Source organism: Myotis yumanensis, unplaced genomic scaffold (assembly GCF_028538775.1).
Source record: "Myotis yumanensis isolate MYYU_CA2020_CCGP unplaced genomic scaffold, mMyoYum1.0.hap1 SCAF_5, whole genome shotgun sequence".
NCBI classification, from domain to species: Eukaryota; Metazoa; Chordata; class Mammalia; order Chiroptera; family Vespertilionidae; genus Myotis; species Myotis yumanensis.
The window spans coordinates 2,775,972-2,798,194 of NW_027223756.1; the positions used below are offsets into that span (position 1 = coordinate 2,775,972).

Genomic DNA, 22,223 nt, shown 5'->3' on the forward strand with positions numbered 1-22,223 from the left:
CCTGGTGCAAAGAACAAGGGAGGGAACTGTGAGAGGCAGTCGCGGAGGCCTGATAACAACCAGAACTTCAGGGGCCCTGCCTCAGTGCTGAGGCCCGGAGGCTGGGCGCTCCCAGCCGGGTTAGGGACCCTCAGCATCCCCTGCTATGGGTCCAGGAGTCCCCGGGATGGCAACTGCAGCCATCACTCAGGGGTTTGGTTGGACCACCCGAGGCGCCGGCGCCCTGTTTACTGAGCCACTGAGCCCCTCCCATGTGCGGGGGTGGCACCAGGCTCAAAGCTGCGCTATGGACCCAGCCCTCAGAGAGCGTCCAGGTCACAGAGAGACCCATGGTCAACAAGGAATCATGCGGGGCCCCCCACAAGGGACCCTGAGAGCCTCCCCCTGCTTCTCAGCACGTCCAGATAGTGGCCAGACAGCGGGGACTTGCTCAAGCAGGGAGGTTAGAGGAAGCCACTGTTGGTGTGGAAGGGCGAGCTGGCTTCGCTAAGGGAACTGAGGGCAGGGGGAGGGGGCAGCGGGGAGGGGGAGGGGGAAAGTGAGAGGAGGCCTGGAGGCGGTGGTCCCGCACATCGAGGGGGCAGCGCAGAGCCATGGGGCCGCTGGCCAGAGAAGCGGGCTGGGGGCTGGGGGCGCGGTGGTGGTGAGGGGGGTGGGGGGGTCTGACCAGGCCGGGTTGCATCTTCTGTTTTCTCCAGCGGAGGTGCCTGGAGTGAGGCTGGGAGAAGGGTTTGGGGATCCCTGGCTGGGCCGGGCCCGGCAGGTGCAAGGGCACGATTGAGGGAGTAGGGGAGAGGCTGGAGCGGAGAGAGTAGAGGCAGGAAGAGGAGGGGACCAGGCTTTGGGGAGCTGAGGTCCTCGGAGGCCAGAGTAATAACGGGGTGGTCCCAGCCGGAGCGAGTGGACGCGCGGCCCCGTGTGGCCGGGAGCGCCAGTTCGGACTCAAGGGGGTGCCGGCGGCTGAGCCCTCCGCCACCCTGGGGGCGCCTGTGGGCCGGGGTTGGAAGCGATCGGGGCGCAGTCTGGGGCGCGCCCCGACCCGGCTGGCTTCCCGGCAGGATCTTCATCCCCAAGAAGCACCGGGCGCGCTTCGACGAGGTGGTGTCGCAGGGTCTGCTGGGCAAGCTGTGCCGCGCGCGGCGGGCGCAGAGCGCGCAGAGGCTGCGCCGGAGCCGCAGCGAGGAGCGGCCCGAGCGCCTCCTGGTGTCCACGCGCGCCAGCGCCGCCCCGCGCCGCCCCGACGAGCCGCCCCCGCGCAAGGCCGCCTCGCTGCTGGCCGGACGCGCCGGCTCGGGGCGCGCGCGCAGGTATCTGGGCCGGGGCGCGGGAGGCGGACACCTCCTGCGGGTTGGACCGGCTCAGGATGGAGACCTGGGCGGAGGGGGGAGGGGGAGGCGTGGCGGGGGTGGGGGACCGTGTAGGGGAGGTTAGGGTGAACCGTAGGCATCCCAGGGCAGGGCCGGCTGCCCACCCCCACCCCCGCCTCTTTCTCCCCAGGACGGTCCGCGTCTACAAGGGCAACAAGAGCTTCGGCTTCACGCTGCGCGGCCACGGGCCCGTCTGGATCGAGTCCGTCCTGCCTGGTGAGGGGTGGGCGGGTTGTCCAGGATGGGGCGAAGGACCCCATTGGGCCGCCGCTCAGCACCCCCGACTCCCGCCCGCCCTGTACCCACCTCGTGTAGCCTGTGTCCTCCAAGCGAGCGCCCCAGGGCAGCAGCCAAATCATCCATCTCGGAGCTGGGCAACACCGTCCAAGTTCAGGGTCACCCCTGAGCCGAGTGAAACAAGCTCTCCGCCCAGACCTTCCCTATGCCCACCTGGAGGGCGGGGCACCGGGGCCAGGCAGCCGGAATGGAGCAGATGTCTGCCCAGGCTGGGCCCAAACCACACTCCCTGTGCAGGGGCCACCTTCACTGTGAAAGGGCATTGCCAGGCAGCCAGACCCACACCCTGCCGGGCACCCCTCCTCCTCCCGCCCACCTGCCTTCTTGCTCTCGGAATGGCGGCATCTTGCAGAAAGCGGAGCAGGAATTCCCCCTTCTCACCCTCCAGTGGAAGGGGGTGAGGTGGGGGGGGGGGGGAGAGAAACCCATGTCTTGCTGAGGCAGCCCATCCAGTGTGGGTTTGAACTCTCCCTCCCTGTACCCACCCCCAGGGCTGGGCGACCTCCTCTGCCTGGCACCCATCCCCTCCCAGCACGTGAGAGTGGTGCTCTTGGCGCTCCGTCCCCATGGGTGCCCCATGGGTGCCCGGCTGAGGCTGAGTCCTTCCACCCTCCTGCCCCTCACGTCTGCGGGCGCACTGATCTGGACGATGGGCACCTTCTGCCTCCTGGGAAAGCGTCAGGGCCTTTGCGCACCGTGCCAGCCACTGGATACTCAGGTCTGACCCTGGTGGCTGACGCGCCCGGGTCCCCTCGGATTTGGGTACCACTGTGGCTGACATGCTGTTGTTGGGACAAAGTCCGAAGCTGTTCTCTGGGGAGCGTCCTCTGGAAACGAGTCATCTCTCCTCTTTGGATGTGTCTCTTCCAACTATGCCGCCCCCACCCCACCTCCCTGCCCCCCCACGAGTGGGCAGAGCCGCCTGGCCTGGGCCAGTTACAATCCAGGTGTGCTGCTCTGCCCAGCCCGGCCGCCAGGGGGACCCTTCCTCCGGTTACAACGGCAGGGAGGAACCTTGGTGTGGGCCTTCGGAGGACAGAGAACTGTGTCGAGTGGCGTCCTCTGGGGGCGCAGACGCTGCAGAGATGCTGCTCGCAGATCTTTGTTTCAGCTCACCTCCCACCGCTCAGGGCTGACCGGCCGCCCCAGCGCCCCCGCCTGCCTGGAGTCACTCCGGGCTAGAGCAGCGAGCGAGGCGCAGGGCCTGAGCTGGTCTAATGCGGGCACCGCTGGCCGAATTGGCTCCCTCCCTGTTGGCCAGTTGTCGCCTGGGAGGCAGGCTGGGCCCACGCCACCCTGCTGACCAGCGCGTCCTCTCTTCTTGCCTCCAGGGAGCCCGGCTGACAATGCCGCCCTCAGGTCGGGCGACCGGATCCTCTTCCTCAACGGACTGGACATGAGGTCAGAGGCTGCTGGGGACACCAGAGCTTGGCGGAGAACTGTCCCCCAAAACTGCTGCCTCTCGGGACCCCCAGCCCTGGTCCTGATCTCTCTGCCCAGTGGGTCCCAGGGTCTGCCCCTCATCCTAGGGGAACTCCTGAATCTATTCTCCCGCCCTCGCCAGGACATCAATTCATCCTTCCAACCAGAAAACACCCCCGCCCCACGCAGGGCACAGAGCTGAAAGTCTTGCCCTGTAGGGGGAGCCCTGCCCGAGGGTGGGGTGAGGGGGGATGGGTGCCAGCCCTTCTGTGCCCTGGAGCAGCTCCTGTGGAGAGGACCTGGCAGGAAAGGCCCTGCCCGCCTCTGGCTGTGGCCCTGCTGGGGACTGGCTGTGTGGCCTCTGCAGGCAGGACGGGCGGGGGGAGGGGGTGTCCGGCGGGCGGCCGAGGACGGGGCTCACCTGCCAGGCCCTCCCGGGCCATCTCTGCTTGGCAGGAACTGCTCCCATGACAAGGTGGTGTCCATGCTGCAGGGCAGTGGCGCGATGCCCACCCTGGTGGTAGAGGAGGGGCTCGTCCCGTTCCCCAGCGGTGAGACCCCCACTCCACAGAGACCCTGAGGGCCCCCTCTGCTTACCCCCCAAACCCACAGCGTCCCCCCCTTGGTGCTGTGGACCCTAGTGGGACCGTCTCAGGCACCTGCCCGGCTCTCCCTCCATCCCCAGCTGCGGCCGCAGATGTGCCTCCCAATGCAGGGTGCCCACAGCCACACCCAGTCAGGAGGGCCCCGGGCCTGGGGACGCCGGGTCACCCGGGCCTCTCCTGCCTGTGACCCTGCAGACTCCGACTCTTTGGATTCCTCCAGCCCGTCGGCGGCGCTCACCTCCCTGCAGTGGGTGGCGGACATCCTGCCGGCCAGCATCCGCGTGCAGGGGAGGACCTTCAGCCAGCAGCTGGAGCGCCTGCTCACGCCTCCCGAGCGCTACGGGGTCTGCCGGGCCCTCGAGAGCTTCTTCCAACACAGGTGGCCAGGCCGGAGCAGGGGCGGGGACCTGCCCTGGGTGGGCCCCAAATCCTGCCCCGACTCACCGTCGGGGTCCACCTGCTCAGCCTCCTCGCCCCCTTCTCCTGGGGAGGCTCAAAGAAAGCAGCAGCTGGAACCAGGGGTCCCCAGGTGGGGACAGTTGGGCTGCCCCAGAGCAAACTCTGCCTCTGGAACCTCCTAGCCCCTGAGCTGGGCAGGTGACAGCCTGGTCTGCAACGCGAAGGAGACTGTGGTCACCTGCAGCGTTGATGGTGGGGCCCTCACAGGGATGGTGCCTCCAGGGTCGGCAAGGCCCCAAGATGCCCAGCGCCCGGGGCCCGCGTTGGGGGTGGTTGGGTATCTTTCTTTTTCTTTTTGCACTTCAGGGGCAGCAGGCTGCGTTATCACACTCCTCAGCCACGGTCTGCGCAGAGCTCCTCACTTGTTCATCCTTTTCCTCTTTTTGTTTAAAGAGTTGTATTGAGACATATTTCACGTGCCGTGCAATTCCTCCATCTGAGTGTGACTTCAGTGCACTGGTTTTTAGTATGTTCACACTAAACACACTCAATTTTAGAACATGTTCATCACCTTGAAAAGAACCCTGCACGCTTTCACCGTCGTCCGCCTTCTCTGCTCCTGCTCACTGGGCACAACCATTAACCCACTTTCTGTCTCTATAATTTCTTCTTTTTAAATGTATTTTTATTGATTTCAGAAAGGAAGGGAGAGGGAGAGAGAGATAGAAGCGTCAATGATGAGAGAAAACCATTGGTCGGCTGCCTCTTGCACACCCCAGACTGGGGATCGAGCCGGCAACCCGGGCATGTGCCCTGACCTGGAATCAAACCGTGACCTGGTTCATAGATCGACACTCATCCACTGAGCCACACCAGCTGGGCTGTGTCTATAATTTCTTTTAAAAAATATATATTTTATTGATTTTTTACAGAGAGGAAGGGAGAGGGATAGAGAGTTAGAAACATTGATGAGAGAGAAACACCGATCAGCTGCCTCCTGCACACCCCCTACTGGGGATGTGCCCGCAACCAAGGTACATGCCCTTGACTGGAATCAAACCTGGGGCCCTTCAGTCCGCAGGCTGACGCTCTATCCATTGAGCCAAACCGGTTAGGGCTGTCTCTATCATTTCCCTGTTCATTTTACATGAACAGAATGGTACAATATGTGGATTTTTGTGTCGACTTCTTTCCCTTAGAGCAGTGGTTCTCAACCTTCCTAATGCCTTGACCTTTTAATGCAGTTCCTCATGTTGTGGTGACCCCCAACCATAAAATTATTTTCATTGCTACTTCATAACTGTAATGTTGCTAATGTTATGAATCGTCATGTAAATATCTGATATGCAGGATGTATTTTCATTGTTACAAATGGAACATAATTAAAGCCTAGTGGTTAATCACAAAAACAATATGTAATTATATATATATATATGTGTGTTTTCCGATGGTCTTAGGCGACCCCTGCCTGTGAAAGGGTCGTTCGACCCCCAAAGGGGTCGCGACCCACAGGTTGAGAACCGCTGCTTTAGAGTGTTGTCAACGTTCATCCAAGTTATAGCATCTACTTCGCTTCTTTTTTATGGCTGGGAATATTCCATTGCATGGACAGAACACATTTTGTTGGTCCCCCCCTCAGCTGATGGACGTGTGGTGCTTCCGCCTTTCATTTCCTTTCGGCCCCACCCCCTCTCCCTCGCCCCTCCCGGCGTTTACTGGGCACCGCTTCCTCTGAAGGTGTTCCTGAACAGTGGGCATTGCTGCTCCGCGTGGTGTTTTTGTTTCACATCATCATGTGCTCTGTGCTGCATTCTGTGTCTGGCTGTTCTCCCACCAAGTGCCCTGTCCCTGGATCTGTCCACGTGGCTCTGCGGACATTGAACGCCCTGTTTCCCCTGCAGCCACATTCCCTGGGCCCGCAGCCACTGTCTCCTCTCTTTACCTCGCCTGCGCCTGCGGCGGACGCGGGGCCGCCTCCCGCGGCTCCAGCGCAGTAACACTGTGCCGAACGTCACTGTGCTCATCCATTGAAATTTATGTCTGAGAGGAAATTGCCGGATACTAAGGTATTTGTTTACTGAGCTGGACAAAGCTGTGCCGAACTGCTTCCCCGCCCTCTGGTTTTACCCGCATCAGCGGTGCAGGAGGGCTTCCCCAGCCCCGGGTCCTCGCCGCCATATGGCACCATCCAGCTTTCTATTTTTGCTAGTCTTTTTGGCCATAAAGTCACATCTTAGTTGGTTTTTATTTAAAAAAATATTTTTATTGATTTCGGAGAGGAAGGGAGAGGAAGAAAGAGAGAGAAACATCAATGATGAGAGAGAAGCATTGATCTGCTGCCTCCTGCACGTACCACACTGGGGATGGAGCCCGCAACCTGGGCATATGCCCTGCCCGGGAATCAAACTATGACCTCCTGGTTCATAGGTCAACACTCAGCCACTGAGCCACGCCAGCCTGGCAAGGGTTCTTAATTACTAATTATTTTAGACATCCGTTAATATCCTCGTTAACTTTTTTCGTTTCCTCTTCCATAAGTTACCCGTTCAGACCTGTTGTCCATTTTTGTTTTGTTGGGCTTTTTGTTCTTGTGGATTTGCAGGAGCCCCGTGTATATGTGAGGTACTGGTTCCTTGTTGGTTTTGAATATTGTCACTATCCCCTCCCATTTGCCACTTCTGTTATTGTTGACATTTTACGAAGGCCTTCCTTGCCTCTAGTGGTTCTCAAACTTCCTCATGCCTCGACCCTTTAATACAGTTCCTCATGTTGTGGTGACCCCCCAACCATAAAATTATTTTCGTTGCTACTTCATAACTGCAATGTTGCTACTGTTATGAATCGTCATGTAAATATCTGATATGCAGGATGTATTTTCAGGGGTCGCGACCCACAGGTTGAGAACCGCTGCAGCTCAAGAGATGGTTTCCTGCTTTCTCTTCTGCTAAGTTTAGAATTGTATCTTCACGCTTCGGTTTTTACCCACCTAGAGTTCATCTTTATGCCAGGTCCTGTGTGAGGACACAGTTTTACTTTTTCCTCATAATGCAGAGGTCAGCACACTGTTTCTGTGAGGGGCTGGAGAGTCAATATTTCAGGCTTTTGGGGCCATACAGTCTCCATTGAAACTATTCAACTCCACTGTTGTAGCTTGAAAACAGCCATAGGCAATCTATAAGCAAACAGGCAGGCCTTGTTGCAATAGAACTTTCTTCACAAAAACAGATTTGGGCCCACAGGCCGTCATTTGCTGATCCCGGCACAGTGCTCGGCTTTCCCAATACACGCCATGCATTCCAATCTTCCCAACAGCTCTGGGCAATCGATGTCATTTTCATCCCCATTTCACAAATGAGGAAACTGCGGCACAGAGAGCTAAGTAACCTGAGAAAGGTCACTTGGCTGGTAAGTGGAGGCAGGACTTGAATCTGGGCAGTTGTCCCCAGGGCCTGCCTTCCCGCCCAGCTCTCTGTCCTGGCAGTGGGAAGGGGGACAGGGCAGGAGCCCGAACTCTGTGGCCTGGAAGTGCCCCCCTTATCCATCCCCACCCCATTCCCTAAGGTGAGGCCCTGAGTAGTGAACCCCTGGCTCCTGCGCCTCCCCCAGGAACATCGACACCCTCATCGTCGACGTCTACCCGGTGCTGGACACGCCCGCCAAGCAGGTGCTCTGGCAGTTCGTCTACCAGCTGCTGACTTACGAGGAGCAGGAGCTCTGCCATGAGAAGATCGCGTGTTTCCTGGGCTACACGGCCATGACCGGTGAGCAGCACTCCCCCAGCCCGCCCCCTGCCCCACCAGGTGAGCAGCCCTCCCCCAGCACCGCCCCCTGCCCCGCCAGGTGAGCGGCCCTCCCCCAGCACCGCCCCCTGCCCCATCAGGTGAGCGGCCCTCCCCCAGCCCCGCCCCCTGCCCCACCAGGTGAGCGGACTTCCCCCAGCCCCGCCCCCTGCCCCACCAGGTGAGCGGACTTCCCCCAGCCCGCCCCCTGCCCCATCAGGTGAGCGGCCCTCCCCCAGCCCCGCCCCCTGCCCCACCAGGTGAGCAGCCCTCCCCCCCCAGCCCCGCCCCCTGCCCCACCAGGTGAGCGGCCCTCCCCCAGCCCCGCCCCCTGCCCCACCAGGTGAGCAGCCCTCCCCCCCCAGCCCCGCCCCCTGCCCCACCAGGTGAGCGGCCCTCCCCCACCCAGGCACCTGTTCTCACCTGCTAGGTACAGTGGGGCCTTGACTTACGAGTGTCCCAACTAAGGAGTTTTTCGAGATAAGAGCCGTCTCTCGGCCGATTTTTTGCTTTGAGTTGCGAGTCAGCTTCAGATACCCCACCGCTAGTTGGCGAAGCGAACGTCACAGTGAACGCCACAACATCAGCCCAGCATCACGTGTCTCACTGGTTCACTTTAAGATTTGACATACGAGTAATTTGAGTTACGAGCTCCGTCATGGAACGCATTAAACTCGTAAGTCAAGGCCCCACTATTAGAGAGGACCTGGGCCCCCCCACACAGATGTGCCCACGTGCCACGCTGATACCCAACACACCCAGCTGGCTCCACGCTTGGCCTCACGGATGTGCCTTCCCCACGGATGTGCCTTCCCAGCTTTAAGGAGCAAATGCGGCCTTAGACGGCCCCCCCCCCCCCCCCCCAGCTCACCACCTGGGCCTCGGCAGCTGTGTGGCACCTCAGGAAAGCTTGTCACAGATCGAGAAGCTGGTGTGGCCGCTGTTTGCAGGCCCGGACTGTGGGCGTGCAGCTGGGTCACACCCGGCCGGGCACAGACACCAGTCAGTGCCGTGAGCCCACCACACCATGCACTTCATCGTTTCGGCCACAGGATCCAAACCCTGGGCCTTTGTTTTAGCCGCTCTGCCCCTGCTGGTCCCAACCTGCAGCTCCACGTGCTGGCCCTCGTGTGCCCACCAGCCCTAGTCCCAGGGGCCCACCGTGAGCAGGGGGAGGGGCCAGGTTTTTAGCAAGAAACGGGGTGCAGGCGTCTCACACATCTGCCCAGACCTGGAACCTTCCTTCCTACCCCGTCAGTCCCTAAGGCAGCAGTGCTCGGAGGTGAGACCTTGATGATGGGGCCCTAGGCTCGTGTCATGAGAAAAGGCCCTGTGGCCACCTCCCCCCTCCGTTCTCAGGCTGGCGCCAACCCTGCTCCTGTCCTGGCACCGCTCTCTCACCCCAGGCTTCCCCTCCACAGCTGTCCTAGAGCCAGGCAGGGCTGGGCACAGACTGGCACAGCTGCTGCCCTCGCCCTCCCTGTGTTTGGCTGCTCCTCATCTGGCTGAGGGGCAAGGGTCCACCTCCCCTTCGTGTCCCACAGCAGAGACAGAGCCGGAGCTGGACCTGGAGCCGGAGCTGGATCTGGAGCCGGAGCCGGAGCCGGTGCCCGAGCCCCAGCCGCGGAGCTCCCTGCGGGCCTCCTCCATGTGCCGCCGCAGCCTGCGGTCCCAGGGCCTGGAGGCCGGCCTCGCCTGCGGTAGGCCCCGGCCAGACCCAACAGCAGGAGAGGGTTCGAGGGCGACACCTGGGCTGTTTCCCCACCTGCAGAGTGAGAAACCCCAGGAACCAGGCTGAGCGGTGGCCCTCCTGGGCTGCAGGGCTAGCGGGTTCTTTCTCCTGGGCCCCCCTGGTCTGGCTGGTGCCTGACTCTGCCCCTCCTCCTGCCCCCCAACTCCCAACAGGTCCCAGTGACTGCCCTGAGGTGCCTCTTCCTCTGATCCCGGGCGAGCGCCAGGCAGGCGACGGCACATCCCTCCCCGAGACCCCCAACCCCAAGATGGTGAGACCTCTGTGCCCTCCTGGTGGTGTCGGTGGGGGCCGGGGCAAATCCCTGCTTCTTTGTTTTCCACTTTTTATTTATTTGTTTGTTTTAAAATATATTTTTATTGATTTCAGAGAGGAAGGGAAGAGGGAGAGAGAGAGAGATATATAGAAACATCAGTGATGAGAGAGAATCATTGATCGGCTGCCTCCTGCACTCCACCTACTGGGGATGGAGCCCCCAACCTGGGCATGTGCCCTTGACCGGAATTGAACCTGGGACCTTTAAGTCTGCAGGCCATGCTCTATCCACTGAGCCAAACCAGTTAGGGCATCTTTTTTTAACGTGTATTTTTATTGATTTCAGAGAGGAAGGGAGAGGGAGAGAGAGTTAGAAATGTCAATGATGAGAGAGAATCATGGATTGGCTGCCTCCTGCACGAGGATCGAGCTCGCAACCCGGGCATGTGCCCTGACCGGGAATTGAACCATGACCTCCAGGTTCATAGGTTGATGCTCAACCACTGAGCCACACTGGCCCGGCAGATCCCTGCTTCTCGGACCACCCCGCCTGGTCTGTGAGGCCGCCTGAGGGTCGCGTGGAGGAGGGAGGGCGCTGGACTCTCCCGCCTCCTTGTCCGCAGATGTCGGCTGTGTATGCGGAGCTGGAGTCCAGGCTCAGCAGCAGCTTCGCCGGGAGGAGGGGGTCCACCTCCAGATCCCGAGCCTCGCCCCCAGCGCCCAGCCCGGCAGGCACAGCAGGTAGGCGCTCCGCTGCCCGCTCCTGAGGGCAGCACGGGCTCTACCCACCCGGCTGGCTGGGTGCTGGCCCCCCTCCAGGCCCAACCCTGGAGCCCCTTCTCTGCTCCATGGCCATGGACTTGAGTTCTGGGGACCGCAGCAGCCTCCACGGCGAGGGGCCATCAAGGTCAGGGTTGTCTTTGTCCCTCCGAGTCCCCTCTGAGCCTCACCCCTGCTGTGGATCTAGAAAAGCAGAGGGCTGCCCCCAAAGGAGCCCCGGCCAGCAACTGGCTGCTGGGTAAAGGGGTAAGTGCGGCCTTGCTCTGGGAACCGCACAGCCGGAAAGGTGGTTGCTCACAGGACACACACACACACACACACACACACACTCACACACACTCACACACACGCTCACACACGCTCACACACACCCACACTCACACACACACACACACACACACTGTCACACACACACACGCTCACACACACACACTCTAACACACACACACACTCTCACACACACACTCTAACTCTCACACACACTCATACACTTTCACACACACACACACACTGTCACACACACACACACACTGTCACACACACACACACACACATACACAAACTCACACACACTCACACACACACACACACACTCACACACACACACACACACACACACACACACGGTGACTCTGCTGAAGTGCAGAAGGCAGGATCCCTGGCGATGCTCCTAGGAGCCGAGGGCCTGCGGGTGTGGGAGGTGCCCATGACCCTGGGTCCGGGCCTGGAGCAGTCTCCTTGGCCCTCGGAGCTGTGTGCAGTGGGGCCCAGTGGCACCCCGGTGTCGCTCCCAGGAGGCGCTGGGTCTGGCCTGTCCTAGGCAGTGCCCCCACCTCGAACCTTCGGTCCCTCTCAGGGAAGAGCAGGGGGAGCGGAGTCCCATGGTTTTTCTGTGCCTTGTCCAGAGAGGGAAAGGAAGGTGCCCAGGGACACACAGCAACCTCCCCTCCAGCCTGCACTGGAGCCCAGGCACTGAGTGAAGCTGGGTCCTCACGCGCCCTCCCCCACCCCAGGGCCCAGGACCCTGTCCGGCATCTCCTGGCCCAGCGAGCGGCTCCGGCCCTCCCCCTGCTACTACCCGCTGTGCTCCGAGGACCCGGCCTCCCCCAGCAGCTCCGAGTCCCACCCCTACGCCAGCCTGGACAGCAGCAGGGCGCCCTCCCCGCAGCCAGGCCCCGGGCCCCTGCACCCCGACAGCCCCCCCAGCCCGGACCTGGGCCGCCAGCCCAGCCGCAGGAAGCTCTTCACCATCTCCGGGCCCCCGCGCAGCCGGGACACCGACCGCTTCCTGGACGCCCTCAGCGAGCAGCTGGGCCCGCGGGTCACCATGGTGGACGATTTCCTGAGCCCCGAGAACGACTACGAGGAGGTGAGCGTGGAGGCAGGGGGGGGAGGCCCGGGGATGGGTGTGAAGGGGTGTCTCCAAGGGGAGCAGTGTCCCTGAGGCCTGCAAGAGGCCACTGCCCTGGGTCCTGTCCCAAGCCACCCCCTCCACCCTGGCTTGAGCTATCCCAGCCTTAAAAAACAAACACATTTTAATTGATTTCAGAGAGGAAGGGAGAGGGAGAGAGCTAGAACATCAATGATGAGCGAATCATGGATCGGCTGCCTCCTGCACGCCCCACACTGGGCATCGAGCCTGCGTCCGGGCATGTGCCCTGCCTGGACTTGAACCCGGGACCCCTGAGCCAAACCGGCCAGGGCTACCCACCCTTTGACTCAAGTATGACACTCAGTACATACCTGAGGCTACACATAGGCCTGGTCTCCGGTTACCTCCTCCTGTGCTAGCCCCCCCCCCCCCCACACACACACTGTCAGGCCACCCCTCCCTCCGCCTCAGGCTTCCCACCAGCCCAGCCCATCCTTGTCCCTGGGCTGTCCCATCCCCTGCCCAGGCTGCACCCCCCCTTGCCCCTTCTTGCTCGGCTGTCCCTGGCCCAGCCCGGCCCCCCTCACCTGCTCTGTCCCCATCAGATGAGCTTCCATGAGGACGACCAGGGCAGCTTTGTCACCAACGAGTGGAGCAGCGCCAGCGAGTGCGTCAGCAGCAGCGAGGAGGGCAGCTCCCTCACCTACTCCTCCATGTCCGACCACATCCCCCCGCCCCCGCTCAGCCCCCCGCCGCCGCCACCCCTGCCCTTCCATGACCCCAAACCCAGCTCCCGCACCCCGGACGGTCCCCGGGGTCCCACTCAGACCAAGCCCCTCACCCAACTCAGCCACCCGGTCCCTCCACCGCCCCCCGCCACCCCTGCCCCCACCCGTGCCCTGTGCCCCCCCCATGCTATCCCGGGGCCTGGGCCACCGCCGCAGCGAGACCAGCCACATGAGCGTCAAGCGCCTTCGGTGGGAGCAGGTGGAGAACTCGGAGGGCACCATCTGGGGTCAGGTAGGTGGCCTGAGGCCCCGGGGCCCTGCGCAGGGGGGTGGCCTGGGCAGCAGCATTGAGGATGAGGCCCTGTCCAGCATCTAGCCGCCCCCACCCCCCGCCCCCGGCATTTCCCTGGCTCCGTTTCCCGGCATCAGGAACACGGGGCAGCTCACTCCCTGCAAAGGACACCTCAAAGCAGGGCCAGACCCCTCGGCCACCTCGAAGGCCCCCTGGGGGCTCCAGCCCCTTTGCAGCCCTGCAGCCCCGCCCCACACAGGGCTGGCCTCTGCTGGGGGTTCCAGGTGTGCGTGTGATTGGCCAGCAGAGGAGCGGCTCGCACCTGAGAGCGGGTGATGTGGCTTCTCTGCAGGCCGCCCTGGGTTTATCCCAGCGCCCGAGGGGGGCTCTCCCTGGGCGGGGGTGGGTGGGGGTAAGGGTGGGTGGCAGCCCAGCTGCCGGGCTCCTCCTCACTGCGAGCCGGCCCTCCCTTGCAGTTGGGGGAGGACTCTGACTATGATAAGCTGAGTGACATGGTGAAATACCTCGACCTGGAGCTCCACTTTGGCACCCAGAAACCGGCTAGTGAGTGGCCTGAGGGCCCCAGGGGACCCCCATCCCAGGGTCGCTGTGGCAGCCCGCCCACTGCCCTCGGGGACAGCCCAGGGCTCAGAGCCCCCGAGGGCTGCGCTGACGTCCACTCACTCACTGTGTCCCTGAGTTCAGGCCTCAGAGCTCAGTTTCCCGCCTCAGGACGGAGAGACTGACAGCTGGCGTTTATGGCATAGTTACTGCACGCCAGACACCTGCCCCCTCATCTCAAATCCAACCCCGAGACACTGATGACTTCCTGATGAGAAAGCACAGGGCGGCTGGGTGACCTCAGTCACAGCCCGAACGAGGCTGACAGGAGGCAGCCACCACGTCCGCCCAGGCCCCTCCCCTCGCCCTCTCTGTGTCCCTCCCTGTAGTTGGGGGCGGGGGGGGGGGGGGGGGGCTGCAGGCAGCCAGGGATCCTGTGTGGACAGTGGTTCCCGGATGGAAGAGAAAGGCCGTGTCCACCCAGGAGGCATCTGCAAGGCCCAGAGGGGTTGGTCCCCTCACCCCGGCAGCTCAGTCCCGCCAGCCGGGGAGAGAGGACGGGGAGGGAAGCGCCGTGCATGCTGAGTGCTAGGCTGGGCCCGAGAGTCCACAAGTGGGGCCTGTGGACACCCAGAGCTGATTCGGTCTCGGCCACGGAAAGGGGGCGCCTGGGCTGTGGGGGTGGCCACCCCCCTGCCCGGGTCCTCTCACAGCAGCCTCGCCTGCCTCCCTCGCTCAGCCATCATTTCCCTCCCAGAGCCCGTGCCCAGGCCCGAGCCCTTCAGGAAGAAGGAGGTGGTGGAGATCCTGTCCCACAAGAAGGCCTACAACACCTGTGAGGGGCAGGGGGTCCCCGGGGCTGTGGGGGGGGGGGGGGCAGGGGGCGGCCGCCCTGATGGGAAACAGAAATTAGGCTGTAACCCCCTCCCAGCCCCCCCCATACACCTGCCATCCAGCAGGGCAGAGGCCCCTTCCCAGGACCCACATCCCACCAGGTCCCCCCTGGGTAGGTACGGACCGGCCCCCCCATAGGCTCCGCCCTCTTGTTGGCCGGGTTCTGGTCCCGCTTCCAGGCCCCTCCCTAGGTTCCTAGGCCCCATCGCCAGGCCCCGCTCAGCTCTAGCTCTCTCTCCCAGCTCTCTCTCCCGGAGAACCCCGCCTTGCCCACCTCTCCCGGCTCCTGCCCGCCCTGGTCCTCCCCCTCCACCCCGCCCCACGGGCCCCACCCAGCAGCCCAGGCGGATGTCCAGGCCCCGCCCGGCTCACCCGAGCGCCCGCCCCGCAGCCATCCTGCTGGCGCACCTGAAGCTGAGCCCCGCCGAGCTGCGGCAGGTGCTGATGAGCATGGAGCCGGGGCGGCTGGAGCCCGCGCACCTGGCGCAGCTGCTGCTCTTCGCGCCCGACGCCGACGAGGAGCTGCGCTACCAGGCCTTCCGCGAGGCGCCCGGCCGCCTCAGCGAGCCCGACCAGTTCGTCCTGCAGGTGCTCGGCCCCGCTCCATTCCGGCTTCCTGAAGTCCGGGGGCCCCGTCGGTCCTGCTCCACATGCGCCCCCACACTCACACCTCTGAGTACCAGTTTACACCTTTGTCTTTAAAAAATATCTTTATTGAGAGGAAGGGAGAGAGAGAGAGAGAAACATCAACGATGAGAGAGAAGCATTGATCAGCTGCCTCCTGCACGAAGGGGGGATTGAGCCCACAACCCAGGCATGTGCCCTGACCTTGACCTCCTGGTTCATAGGTTGCAGGGCAACCAGCCCATTTACACCTTTATGAGCCAGGTCCATTGGGATCCAGCTAGATGGGGTGCCCGTGGCCCTAGGGGCCCGGCTTATTTTTCTAAGGGAACACTGGCCCCACGGCCAGCCAGGACCCCAGGCTGCGATGGGGAGGTGAGTCTCCTGGCGGTGCTGGCGGATGGATGACTCCCGGCCCTGCCTTCGCGGCAGATGCTGTCGGTTCCGGATTACAAAACCCGCCTGCGCAGCCTCCACTTCCAGGCCACGCTGCAGGAGAAGACCGAGGAGATCCAGGCCAGCCTGGAGTGCCTGCGCCAGGCCTCCCTGGAGCTCAAGAACAGCCGGAAGCTCGCCAAGATCCTGGAGGTCAGCGCGCACCCCCTCCCTGTCACCGACCTGCCCCTCTGCCCCCTGGGGCTCCCACCACGGACCAAGGGGTGAGGGCCAGGGGGTGAGGGGTGGAGGAGTACCTGCCCGCCCACCTTCCTGTCCACAGTTCGTGTTGGCCATGGGCAACTATCTCAACGACGGACAGCCCAAAACCAACAAGACCACGGGCTTCAAAATCAACTTCCTGACGGAGGTGAGGAGCTTGTCTTGCTCTGCCACTGAGGTCGGGGGTGGGGGCGGGGGCGACAGAGCAGAGGAGGGAACATCACCACCCAGGGGGCCTTCCCCCAGGAGGAGCAGCGGCTGCCCAGGGGCCAGGATGTGACTGCCGCAAAGGTTGGGGGGGGGTGCACCTCCACGCCAAGCCTCCGGGTCTGGAACTATGAGGAGGGGGGGATCAGGGAGGGAAGACTCCAAGTAGAAGGGGAGAGCCCACCTGGCAGGTTCTGTACCCCCAACAGCTCCCACACTGTCAGTTCAGCCACCCCCACCCCAAAATCTGGGATCAGAAACATGAGTACCCAGCCTTCCCCCCAGTGTTCCTGGGACGTCTCCCCAGGGAGCCTTTTGTCGTTTAACAAAAGAGGAAGAAAAACTCCACTTGCAGGTAGAAATGGTTTAGGATGTCTGAGGCTCAGCAGGGCCACAGACGCTTCGGAAAACCACAAGAGGGCAGGCCTGGGAGTGATGCTCCCGCCCCCCCCCGCCCCACCACCGCCGGGGGGAGGTCAGGGAGGCTTGGGCTCTGTCTGCTGACAAGGCAAACGCTCAAGGACAGAGAAACCTAGGGGCTGCCTCTACCTGCCTAGTTCCCGGAACCCCAGAGAGCTGGGCAGGGAACCTCCAGGCTCCCAGGGGGCCTGTGGCACCTCAGCAGGTAAGACCCCGGAGGACGGAACACAGCAGTCGGGTTCTGAGTGTCGGAGCCGCGCTGAGGGCAGGGACTGAGGCGGGTCTGAGAGAGGCCGGGCTGGGACGCCTGGTCCCGTGTGGTCAGCAAGCTGACGGCCCTGAGGAGGGTGTGTGTGGGGGTCACTCGCAGCTGAACTCCACCAAGACCGTGGACGGGAAGCTCACCTTCCTGCACATCCTCGCCAAATCGCTGAGCCAGCACTTCCCCGAGCTCCTGGGCTTCGCGCAGGACCTGCCCACGGTGCCCCTGGCGGCCAAAGGTAGGCTGGGTGGTGGGTGGGAGGCGGGCCCTGCCGCCGGGCGGGCGTGTGGCCCCGCGAGGCCCTGACACTCCCTGCAGTGAACCAGCGGGCTCTGACGGGCGACCTGGACGACCTGCACGGCACCATCCGCGAGATCCAGGCTGCCTGCCAGAGCACGGCCCCCTCCAGTGAGGACAAGTTCGCCGCCGTCATGACGGTATCCTCCGAGCAGCCGGGCCCAGTGGCACAGGGGCCCCAGGGCGGTCGGGGGGAGCTGGCTCCGGCTCCGGTGACCACCGTCGCCCCACAGAGGTTCTGGCAGGGGCTGCTGTGTGTCCCCGGCGCCGGAAGAGGGTCCATCCTGGGCTGTTTAGAAGCCAAGCACGTGGGCCAAGGCCGGGCGCCCCTGGCAGGAGCTCTTGACTGTGTAAAGCCCGGCCTCGTCCCAGCGCCTGGTCCCCAGGGGAGCCCGGACCTAAGTTACAAGATACAGAAAGAGGCTCGTCAGGCCCGGGCCAGCCCAAGGCAGTCGGGAGAGAGGGACATTCCCACTGGGCACCGAGTGACAAATGCCGTAGAAAGGGGGGGGCCTGGAGAGGGGCAGGGGGCCACTCCCGTGAGTGGCTAGAAAGAGGGGTGGTGGCACCTGAGCAGAGCTGGGGGGGGAGAGCTGCTGCAGAGAGGAGCGAGGGGAGGAGTGAGGGGTGGCCCAGGCAGGACAGGGTGTGGCAGGGCTCAGGACTAGTTCAGGGGCGCAGGCCTGGAGCAGGACGGGTGCAGCTCCCAGCTGAGCACTGGGCCTGGGGCAGACGGGAGGGGCAGCCGGGCTGTGTCTGGGGGCCCCAGCAGGTGGGCAGTTTCCTGAGCAGAGGCCCCCAGTCCTTCCTGGAGACGGCGCAGCCGGCGCTGCGGGCGCTGGACGGGCTGCAGCGCGAGGCCGTGGAGGAGCTGGGCAAGGCGCTGGCCTTCTTCGGAGAGGACTCCAAAGCCACCACCTCCGAGGCCTTCTTCGGCATCTTCGCGGAGTTCATGAGCAAGTTCGAGGTGAGCCGGCGGGAGGCTGCAGGCCCTCGGGAGGGGCAGGGCCGGCGGTCAACAGAGGGGGTCTTCTGTGAAGCGGGGTGTTGGGAAAGCACCCCAGTGAGTGTGTCCCCCCCCCCCCCCCCGGAGGGGTGTAGGTCTCTGCTTTGCTCGGTGCTGAAATTGGCCAGGCAGGTGTTGGGTGAAGGGCCGGGGGCTCCCGGCTCCTGGAACCACTGACAAACCCTTCCCCTGCTCCTCCCCCACAGCGAGCCCTCGGCGACCTGCAGGCCGGGGAGGGTGCGCGCAGCTCGGGCATGGCTTCGCCCCTGGCCTGGTGACAGCGCGACCGTGCCCCCTTCAGCCTGGGTGTAGAGATGAACACCAGAGGCTGCGGCCTCGGCCTGGGAGCCACCGAGGTTGGGGCCTCACCCACCCCTTGGACCCCTCCTGCCTGGGACCTCGGGCTGCTGTGCCCATGGAGCCCACGTCTCCAGCTACCTCAGCACTGAACGTCAGCCACTGCGAAGGTCGGGGTTCTGCAGGACCCCATCTCCCGGCCGAGCCCCAGCCTGAGTGCCGGGGTGCAGGAGCCACCGTGCACTCGCAGGGAAGGTGACCCCCGGGAGGGCCGCCATCGCTCCCTGGCCTGGCTGTGCCCTGGTTCTGCGGGCCCCCTGCACCTCACGCCACCTGGCCCCCAGGCACGCCAGCAAGGGCTGCCTCCCGAACCCTCAGGAGGTAGGGGACTCAGGGGTGGGGGGCTGTGACCTGCAGTGAATTGCGAGTGGCCAGGGCCCTGGCGGCCTCTGCTGTCTGCTCCTCCATGTCTTGGCTCCCACTGGGCCCTGGGGGTCGTCATCGGGGGGCAGAGACCTCCTGGACTCGAACCCTGGAGAGGGAGGCGGAGGCCCTTGCACACACCACCCCCGGGCACTGTGAGCTGCAGGCCCCTCTCCCAGCCGGGCTCAGGGCTGCTGGAAGCTGGAGGAAAAAGCACTTGGCGGTGCCCAGAGGTGGGGGGGTGGGGGGGGTAGGAGAGGAGAGAGCAGGGGAGAAACAGCCAAGGGCTAGGCGAGGAAGACCCGCTATGTTGGGCGCAGCATTGAGGCTTTATGGGCGGGGGGGGGGGGGGGGGGGGGGGGGCAGACGTCACTCAGTTTGGACGCAAGGCACTCACTCTGCAGCGGGATGGGCGTCAGAGGCAGGCCGGAGAGACGAGATGACCGGGTGGCGCCTGGACAGGACGTGGTGGCTGACGGATGGGTCTGTGATGGTCCCTGGAACGGGTCCGTGAGAAAAGCAGGCTTCGGGGGAAGGGACACCACCTCGGACTCTCTGGGATCCCAGCAGCTGTACTTGTGTCTGGAGCTACCTGGGCGCAGGGGTGCGCGGGCGGGAGGGCGCGTTGACTTCTGTCCAGGCTCCAGCTGGCAGGCCCTGGCCTCGGGCGGCTCCCTGTCGCCTCTCTCCTCAACCTTCTCCCAGGGCCTCTAGGCCCGTCTCTCGGAGTCCCGTCCCCCCCTACCCCCCCCCCTCCGCTGAGGCCGAACGGCCCACGTTGCTCTGCAGAGATGGGGACCGGTCCGTCCTTGTGATTTCTGACCATTCCCGTTCCCGCCAGGCTCCCAGCCCCTCTTTGAGGCCATGGGTGTTCTTTTCTTTGTTTGGTTCCCCTTCGGTAGCCACCACATAGGAATCTCTAAACCAAAAGGCGTAATGCCAGGGCGGGCGGACGGAGCCAGAGGTGGCCAGTGGCGCATTCTCCCCAGCCGCTCTCGCTGGGCGACTTCCACGCCTTCCCACAGCTGCCTCTGAGAAGCGTGGCCGGAGGCCAGTGCAGACCCACAGGAGATCGCAGAGGATAGAGACTCCCCCAGGCCAGGCACGGGGTGACCCGCAGCTCGGGAGCCCGTGTGGCATTTCCCTGCGAGTTAGAAACGGTGGCAGATGCAGCCCCAGGCCCGGGAGCACAGCTTCACCTGCCGTCCATCGGCCACCTACTGGCCACACATGCCATGGAACCAGCTGTCCCGAAGCTCAGCTGCTGCGGCTCAGCGGGTAGAGTGTCGCCCTGCGGACCGAGGGTCCTGGGTTCCATCTGGTCAAAGGCCCATACCTTGGTTGCAGGCTCCTCCCCGGCCCTGGTCTGGGCATGTGCGGGAGGCATCCAATCCATGTGTCTCTCTCACGTCAATGTTTCTCTCTCTCTGGCTCTCCCCTTCCCTTCCACTCCCTCTAAAAATCAATGGGAAAGAATCCTCAGCTGAGGATCAGCAACAAAACAAAACAAAACAAAAGCCTCAGTCGCTTAAAACAGCAGCCACTTACTGCTCTGAGCTGGGCTGTGGGCTCACTCGTGTGTGTGTATCATCTGGGGTCAGCTTGGCAGCCCCACAGGGCTCCCTCCCAGGCCCGGGGCCTTCCTGGGACAGCTGGGTGCTTCCATGTGGCCTCTCATCCTCCAGCCGGATGGCCAGGATGGTTCACAGGGTGGAGGCAGCGGTCTGAGCCACCAGCAAAGGCCCACATGCCCCCTGGTGGCCTGAGCTCAGGACTGGCATACCGTCCCTCCTACCACAGTCTCCTCAAAGCAAGTGACAAAGCCAGCCCGGGGCCTGGGGGAAGGGAAGGACCCTCCATGCTTGGTGAGGGATGCTGTAAAGGCACATTGAGGGGATCCAGGGAGGGTAAGAAGCAGGGCCATTTTTGCAATCGATGCACCGCACGCCCCCTCGGCCGGGCACCTGCTTCAGATCCCAGCCTCCTTAACTCCTCTGTGCCCCTGGCCCCGCCTGGACCCAGCACGGCTCTCGTGACCCCTCTATCCCGTGTCCTCCAGGTGGCATGCTTCCACTCCCACTTACCTGGCACCCTGCGTGCCCTGTCTCCTCTCCGCACACACTCAGCCCAGCGGGCAGCAGTGGCCCGCGCCTGCCTGGAAACCAGTGTCCCTTGTGCTGGGGGAGCTCCCTGCTTTTCCTTTGGGAAATGACCCCTCCCCTACTCCACACCCTGGAGCAGTGCCCATCGGATAAGGATGGTCTGGTGACTCTGGCCGCGTGGCTCAGGGCCAATTCAAGACTGAAGTTAGAACTGTTTGGAAGGGAGGGTTTCTGTCTTCGGGGTGAACTGCTGGGTGCAGAGAGGGTGGGAGCCTGGGGGGAGCGTTCAGGACCTCCCCCTGCAGTGTACCTGCCCGGGTGGAAAGCCAAGGCCGGCCATACATCTCTTTGTCGCTGGATCCAACCATGCCTGAAGCAGGATCTGGACTTGTCAGTTTCCAAGACAATTTGTAAACCTCCCCCACCCCTTCCATTTGTAAATTCTTAACTTTTATTTTAATTTTCTGGCTTAGGCTGGTGTGAATGGGTCCTGTCCCTTGCAACACAGAGTGTTGACTAATACACCCGCCAGCAGGTGGTTGTAGATATTCAGCCTTTTAATGTTCTCAGCGAATTCTCTTCCTTCATAAACGCATTTGCCAATACCTCTGGGCTGCCTCCTGTGTGCCGGGGGTAATGCTGGGTGCACACGTCTTAGGGGTCAGCCTCTATGAGTTTGGTTTCCTAGGGTTGTATTTCATGGTGGTTCTACACCGAGTCAGTACAAAGCCCGATACGTGCGCCAATATGTGCACCCTATCCCCCACCAACTCCGCACCCAATAACATGGTGGGATTCTATGTTCTCCTTGTGCTGGAGGCTGGACGTCCATGATCAAGCTGGAGGCAGGCTTGGTTTTTCCTGAGGCTCTTCTCCAAGGCTTGCAGATGGCCCCCTCCTCCTTGAGCCCTCACATGACCTTTTCTCCGTGTGTGTGCATCCCTGTGTGTCTTCCTCTTCTAAGGGCACTAATTACATTGGTTTAGGGCCTCACCCATGTGGCCTCACCTACCCTTGATTACCATCATCTCCAAATGCAGTCATTCTGAGGTGCCGGGGGTTAGAACTTCAACATTTGAATTTCGGGAGGGGACACAATTCAGCCCATCACACTCCCTTATCAGGGGCCAAGGGTAGAATAGTCCGGTTTTCGAGGAGGCCTCTGAGATCCCTGGACTGAGCTCCCTAGGGAAAGGATTCCGTGAAGCAGGATTTCCTCACTTCTCCACCCGCACATCGCCACGCTCCTGCCCTCCCCTCCCTCCCGCGCTGTCAGGCCTTGCCCGTTACTCCATTCAGAGCTCATTTTCTGTCTGTGCTGTGTTCCTGCCTCCCCAGCTCCCAGGCATCTGAGTGCACCCATGACCACAGCTCACTCCCCACTGACTCTCCCCCTCCCCTGCCAACACCCCTCCTCCCGCCGCCCC

At 62.9% G+C, this 22,223-nt stretch overlaps 1 protein-coding gene across 1 annotated transcript in view; it reads left to right on the plus strand.

Moving 5' to 3' along the window:
- GRID2IP (Grid2 interacting protein) overlaps nucleotides 1-18,644 on the plus strand; it is a 37,039-nt gene extending 18,395 nt beyond the window's left edge. The window contains 21 exon segments of the mRNA XM_070417061.1: nucleotides 1,059-1,307; nucleotides 1,498-1,583; nucleotides 2,996-3,065; nucleotides 3,543-3,637; nucleotides 3,887-4,070; nucleotides 7,697-7,851; nucleotides 9,414-9,569; nucleotides 9,775-9,872; nucleotides 10,498-10,615; nucleotides 11,668-12,023; nucleotides 12,632-12,895; nucleotides 12,897-13,046; nucleotides 13,523-13,610; nucleotides 14,365-14,442; nucleotides 14,893-15,089; nucleotides 15,558-15,713; nucleotides 15,844-15,930; nucleotides 16,780-16,909; nucleotides 16,990-17,108; nucleotides 17,771-17,935; nucleotides 18,181-18,644. Of these exon segments, the coding sequence (XP_070273162.1) occupies nucleotides 1,059-1,307; nucleotides 1,498-1,583; nucleotides 2,996-3,065; nucleotides 3,543-3,637; nucleotides 3,887-4,070; nucleotides 7,697-7,851; nucleotides 9,414-9,569; nucleotides 9,775-9,872; nucleotides 10,498-10,615; nucleotides 11,668-12,023; nucleotides 12,632-12,895; nucleotides 12,897-13,046; nucleotides 13,523-13,610; nucleotides 14,365-14,442; nucleotides 14,893-15,089; nucleotides 15,558-15,713; nucleotides 15,844-15,930; nucleotides 16,780-16,909; nucleotides 16,990-17,108; nucleotides 17,771-17,935; nucleotides 18,181-18,252 (3,073 nt within the window). The 3' untranslated portion in view covers nucleotides 18,253-18,644.
- The last annotated feature ends 3,579 nt before the right edge of the window (nucleotides 18,645-22,223 follow it).